This window comes from Bubalus bubalis, chromosome 8, assembly GCF_019923935.1.
Source record: "Bubalus bubalis isolate 160015118507 breed Murrah chromosome 8, NDDB_SH_1, whole genome shotgun sequence".
NCBI classification, from domain to species: domain Eukaryota; kingdom Metazoa; phylum Chordata; class Mammalia; order Artiodactyla; family Bovidae; genus Bubalus; species Bubalus bubalis.
Window position 1 is genome coordinate 72,461,880 of NC_059164.1, and position 5,772 is coordinate 72,467,651.

General features: G+C 37.3%; 1 protein-coding gene across 1 annotated transcript; it reads right to left on the reverse strand.

Moving 5' to 3' along the window:
* Positions 1-291: 291 nt before the first annotated feature.
* On the reverse strand, positions 292-1,421 carry TEX47 (testis expressed 47). The gene has a single exon (XM_025291307.3). The coding sequence runs from the start codon at positions 1,239-1,241 to the stop codon at positions 483-485; it is 759 nt and encodes a 252-aa protein (XP_025147092.3). The 5' UTR covers positions 1,242-1,421; the 3' UTR covers positions 292-482.
* Positions 1,422-5,772: the final 4,351 nt, after the last annotated feature.

The window sequence follows — 5,772 nt, forward strand, 5'->3', positions numbered from 1 at the left end:
TATCACATCATATGCCGTATTTAGTCTTACACATATTTGCCTCCAACTTTAGGTTGCAACCAACTGAAGGGTTGTATTTTCCCCTGAAATAGTATACTCTTAGAACACATTCCTGTGTGGTGACAGCTTCTCATTGATGGTTGAGAGAATGAATGAGAATCTGAATCTAGTGTTTGTCCTCTTTCATCTCCATTTTTCATTAAAATATTAAGTTTTTTCATCAATGTGATATAAGCCTTTGAGAAACTTATAACCTTAAGAAACCCTTCACTATTGAAAATAATATGTTGAATTTAATATTAGACCAGATAAATGTTCAAGTTTAATTCAACATTTTTTTAAAGATTAATCTATTACCTTTGTATAGATCTCCATGTTGTTTCTTTTTTAAGGAGAGAACTTTAGGCATATTTTCCTTTTATTTAAGTAGCATGCATTCCTTAAGAGATTTGACCACACTGACCACATCATCTCTCTTCATCCTAGAAACGGGAAGGAGCAGGCCATACCACCTCAGAATCTAAGGTGACATGTATGGGTTTATTGTACATGTTTATAAAACCTTCCGGGTCCATTAATTCTGCAGAGTTGCACAAGTACTTTATTATTTGTTCTGGGAGGAGTAATTCAGGTGCAGCTTGGTGCAAACTGTCTCCTGGTCCTTTAGGGCTCACTTTCACAGTCTTAAAAAGGTGAAGTGCTAGCTTGTGTGTTTGGATGAGAAATTCCGTCATGACCTCTTGTAGGGACTGTGTCTGTGTCACATCATCTAGATACATGACCGGCGCTTTTATTACTGAAACGTGCCACTGCATAAAGAGCCTTGTTGGGATATTGTGCGACATGACGATAATCTTCATTCCTTGGATAAAAAATTCCATTTCATCCTTTTTATGGCTCAGGTAATCTAAGAGAATTTGGTAAAAAGTACCACTGGAGGACTCCAGAATATGCAGAATGGAAGTAGGATATATGAGCAACAATCCTGTCACTGCTTCTCCTAGGTGACGTTTCACAATTGACTGAAACAATTGTTCGAAGTAGTCAGCAATATCTTTTTTTTCTATGTTTGCTGTTATCCTTGCCACTAGGAACATCCTATGAAGAAGGAATTTCTTTAGTTGTAGTCTTTGCTTTTCTTCCTGAAATTGCAAGTAATTGCTACGTGGAACTTGTGGCATTAGAGATTCCAGTGGCAAATTCTTTTTGTTGGTCTTTCGGGGATGGGTTCCAAAGGACATGATGAGTCTTATTTATTCTGCCAGATGATTCCAGTTTTTAGCTTATTAAAATAGTTATATCACCAGGCTACTTCTTTGGTGATAAACTCATTTTTGTTTCTTGTGACAAAAAAACAAACAAAAAAATTTAGTTGTTCAAATGCTTCCAAGTGTTATCAATAGTGTCTTTGAAATAAAAAAGACTGTTGAAACAAGAATAAAATTATAGAATTTTGTTTTAAAATTTACAATGAGATAACTAGCACTCATATCCTAGAAAAACTCTCCAACAAACTGGGTGGTAGGAAGAAGATAGAGCTTAATCTAGAATAAGTTCACTGTGTCATTGTTTACATTATTATTATTATTTTTTAATTTATAGAATTTTTTTCTCCCCATCTTAAACTGTATATACACACACACAAATATGAATGTATCCGCTGATACGAACAGTAGCCTTGGCATTGCATTAAAATGTCTTTTCATTTATATAATGGTAAATACAGATTCTTTTTGGTCAAACTTTTTAAAGGATATCTTTTACCATAATTCCTCAATTTATATATTTAACTGACAATAAATTTTTTAAAATCTGGGGATCTCTTAACTAGTAACTGGCTTCTTTAACCTTTACTCAGTACAGTGAAAGTTAATAGTGTTGCTTGGATAATTAGAGTAAACTTTTGAAGTAAGTAGTTTGGGTTCTTTTTTTGTCAGTAGACCTCAGAAATGGCTTTTTTTCCTTTTGTTGTTGTTGTAGGGGTGAGATTAAAAAATTCTGTTACTTTTGACTTAGTGTTCTTACCAATCTTTTTCTCTTCCCTGCAAGTCAACTTAACACTTCTTTCTTTCTTAAGTGCCTCTCCCTTTTACCTGTCCGCGAGGTCCCACTGGCTCCATCACTGTCGCAACTGCCAGTATCTTGGGTGCTCTAAGGTGCCCTGTGTTCTGTTCTGGTTTCCATGGTGCCCTGGGAAATCAGAATGTCAATGGTATTAAAGGGCCAAAGTACACTGGCAACTCAGCTGGGTGGTGGACCTGGAAATCCCAGACATTTTCTCTTCTTTTTGTCCACAGTTTATGGAAGAGGAAACCAAAGCATGGATTAGCTCTGTATCTTGCACGCAATTAGCTGAACTTGATTTCTACAGGGAATATCAGATTATAGAATTTTGTTTTAAAATTTCTTTCTAACCTTTCACTTTAGAAAACTCTAAATTACTTCTGCTATTTTTCTCAGCGTGCACCTTTATGTGCTGGAACCAAATGTTTCTGAAGAAACAATCTACCAATGTCCTTTTGTCTTTGTAAGACAAGTAGAACAGACTAAATACCATTAATTGGTTATTACCCTGTGTCATGTAAGCATCTAGTCAAGAACATCTGTGCTGTGCTTTGTTATTTCAGGCGTTTCTAACTCTTGGCAGCCCCACGGACTGTAGCCCCCCAGGCTCCTCTGTCCATGGGGATTCTCCAGGCAAGAATACTGGAATGGGTTGCCATTCCCTCCCCCAGGGATCTTCCCAACCCAGGGATCGAACTCAGGTCTCCCTCATTGCAGGCAGATTCTTTGCTATCTGAGCTACTAGGGAATCCCCCCTAATAGCATACACTGAATCAAAAGTGAACACTTCTTTCATTTAAATTTGATACCTAAAATTTAAATGTTACCTTCTGAAAAAATGATAATGTGATTACCTTGAGAGATAAAGAGAGCTGTATCATGAACTATATTCCCTTTCTTCTTCGACTGTTAGCAAACCTAAAGACCAATCTCTGGCTTCCCAGAGTGATAACGATTGACGCTGACCTTCAAAGCAGGATGATGTTCCCACCCCTACTTATCTCCTATTCCTGGTCTAGCTTTTATTTTTATTTTATTTAACCCTCACTGTTTTAAATTTATTGTTTTAATTTACAAAATTTCTTTTAGATGACTCGAGTCTGTTGTGAAAGCAAGTCAGGCTATAAAAAATAATCAAATATAGACTATCCAACTATTGGGATGCTACTCAGGATTTTAGACAGCTTTGAATGTGATTCATGGAGAGTATTCATTTTGTTCATTTGTAGCAAGTATAATTAGGGCTGCCAATTTTTTGCTTTGACAATTGGCAAATTCCTTTTGGCAAGTTTGATTTCACTTTTGTGTGGGTGTAAGAAGCAGAATATAGTTTATTTTGAAATGAGTACTGCCAATTAGCTATTTTTCTCCCTAAGCAATCTTTTACCTCCCTGTTATTCTTCTTGCCATTAATCTTTATTTCTTTCATTAGCTTGGTTACCATTTCTTCAACATCTTTTTTGGTTCATGACTAAATGTTGGCATATACTTCTTACTTCAGAGGCACAGGTCTCTGCAAATTGTAAGAACCACCCCATTCTGTCTGCTCCCCAACTCGAGCATGCATGTCCCTTCTCTGTTCATTAATCACACATATTAATAATTTTCATCTCTAGCTGAAAATTTAGAGCTTCCCTCATATCTTCTTTCAGAACCCACATACAATTGTTATTCTTCTGCCCTCTTTCCCACAGCTGTGTGATGTGTTCAGTCATTCAGTGTCCAACTCTTTGTGACCCCAGGGACTGTAGCCCGCCAGGCTTCTCTGTCCAAGAGATTCTCCAGGCAAGAATACTGGAGTTGCCATGTCCTTCTCGAGGGGATCTTCTCAACCCAAGGATCCAACCCAGGTCTTCTACATTGCAGGTGGATTCTTTACCTTCTGAGCCACCAGGGAAGCCCCCAAGAGCATCTAATTTTGCCAGGAATTTATAGAAGAGGAAACTAAGGTATGGGGTGTGCAAGTACCTTGCACACAATTTAAACATGCTCTCAACAACCTCCGTACTCTGTCTACCTGAGGTAAAGAGAAGATGAATTATTCCATCTTTTCATCATCACAGGGTCATTCTTTGCTCTTCTATGATATGAAAGTTCGACTGCAAATGGAAGTTAGCATATGGTTTTAATAAAGTAAATTGAAAGGAAAACTCCTACATTATACCTATGATACAAAATTTTGATGTACTGTCTTTAATTTCTCATTCATTTTGGATTTATCTACACCTTTGATGTACCAGATAATATCATTTTCACTTTAAGATTCACAAATGTGGAAAATACCTGGTTGCTAATTTTAGGGGTTTAGAGTCCATTGGGGTAGGAGATGTCTATGAAAAACATAATAAAACCAGACAAATGTTTGTGCTTTAGAACACCAAGGTAGAAAGGATGGCTGGGACTTCTTAGAAAGTTTAATGAGAGAGTTCGTATTTTGGCATGGCCTTCAGGGACACTGGGGAGTGGCTTTGTGTAAGCTTATTACTTTAGAATGTCAGGATTAGCTGAACTTGATTTCTACCCAGAATATCAGATCCCACTCTAACCTTTCATTTGTGCTCATGTACTCAGGAAACAGAATACTCTAAATCCCTTCTACTATTTCTCTCAGTGTGTTGACCCGCGTATACATTTAGTGTAAGAGAATCAATGGTCTAAAAAAAAATATCTAACAACTTGGGTAGAACTTTTCATTAAGCATTTTATTATTATTTTTTAATTGAAGTATAGTTAACTTGGGCTTTCCAGGTGGCACTGTGGTAGAGAATCTTCCTGCCAATGCTGGAGACATGGGTTTAGTCCCTGGCTTGGGAAGATCCCCTGGAGTAAGAAATGGCAACCCAATTCAATATTCTTGCCTAGAAAATTCTATGGACAGAGTAGCCTGGCAGGCTACAGGCCTTTGGGGTTGCAAAGAGCTGAACAAGACTGAGCAAACATGTGTGTGGTACATAGTTGATTTATTTTTACAGTAGTTCAGGTATACATGTTGCTAAGAGTCGGACTCGACTGAGCGACTGAACTGAACTGAGGTATACATAAGTCGTTAAGTAGACAAAACATACTTGATTTAGCAGAGCAAACCAGAGTAAGCTTAGTTACCAAGAGAATACTTAGGTGTTTTAAGATTTATTAAAAAAAAAAAAAAAAGGGAAAACTAGTTTAATTCTCGAGTGTTTTTTTCTCTTGGCAAAAACATGGAACAGTGTTGGGTAATTATTTATCAAGGAGATTCAGGCTAGAAATACTTTTTTATTTAGTATAAGCATTTAACAGATGTCCTGTTTGTGTAGAAAAATATTCCAGACAGTGTGGAGGTATTCTTGTGAGTCAGATATTGGACCCGCACATGAAAAACTCAGTCCTCTTAGTGGAGCTTAAAGTCTACACAATTACATTTAACACAGGGCTGGAGAGAAGAAATACTACAGTAAGGACAAACAATGAACACTGAAAACACAAATGCCAGAACAGTTAAATGTTGCTGGAAGGATAAGCAAAGCCAGGCATGCAAAAAGATGTGATTTGTATGTCTGGTGCGGGGTGGTGGAGTAGAGATGGGGGTCAGGGAGGGTTTGGAAACGACTGTAAGCTTGAAGCGTAGAGAACAGAAGACATACATTCACTTCATTAAGAAAATGAGAATAGTCTGGCTTGACTAGAGTAGTTCTCAGACCAAACAACCTGCAGGTTTTTTAAATTGTTGAT

Bases quoted from the DNA above. Each gene is read 5' to 3' on its own strand.
- TEX47 (XM_025291307.3), bottom strand. From the start codon at position 1,241: ATGTCCTTTGGAACCCATCCCCGAAAGACCAACAAAAAGAATTTGCCA.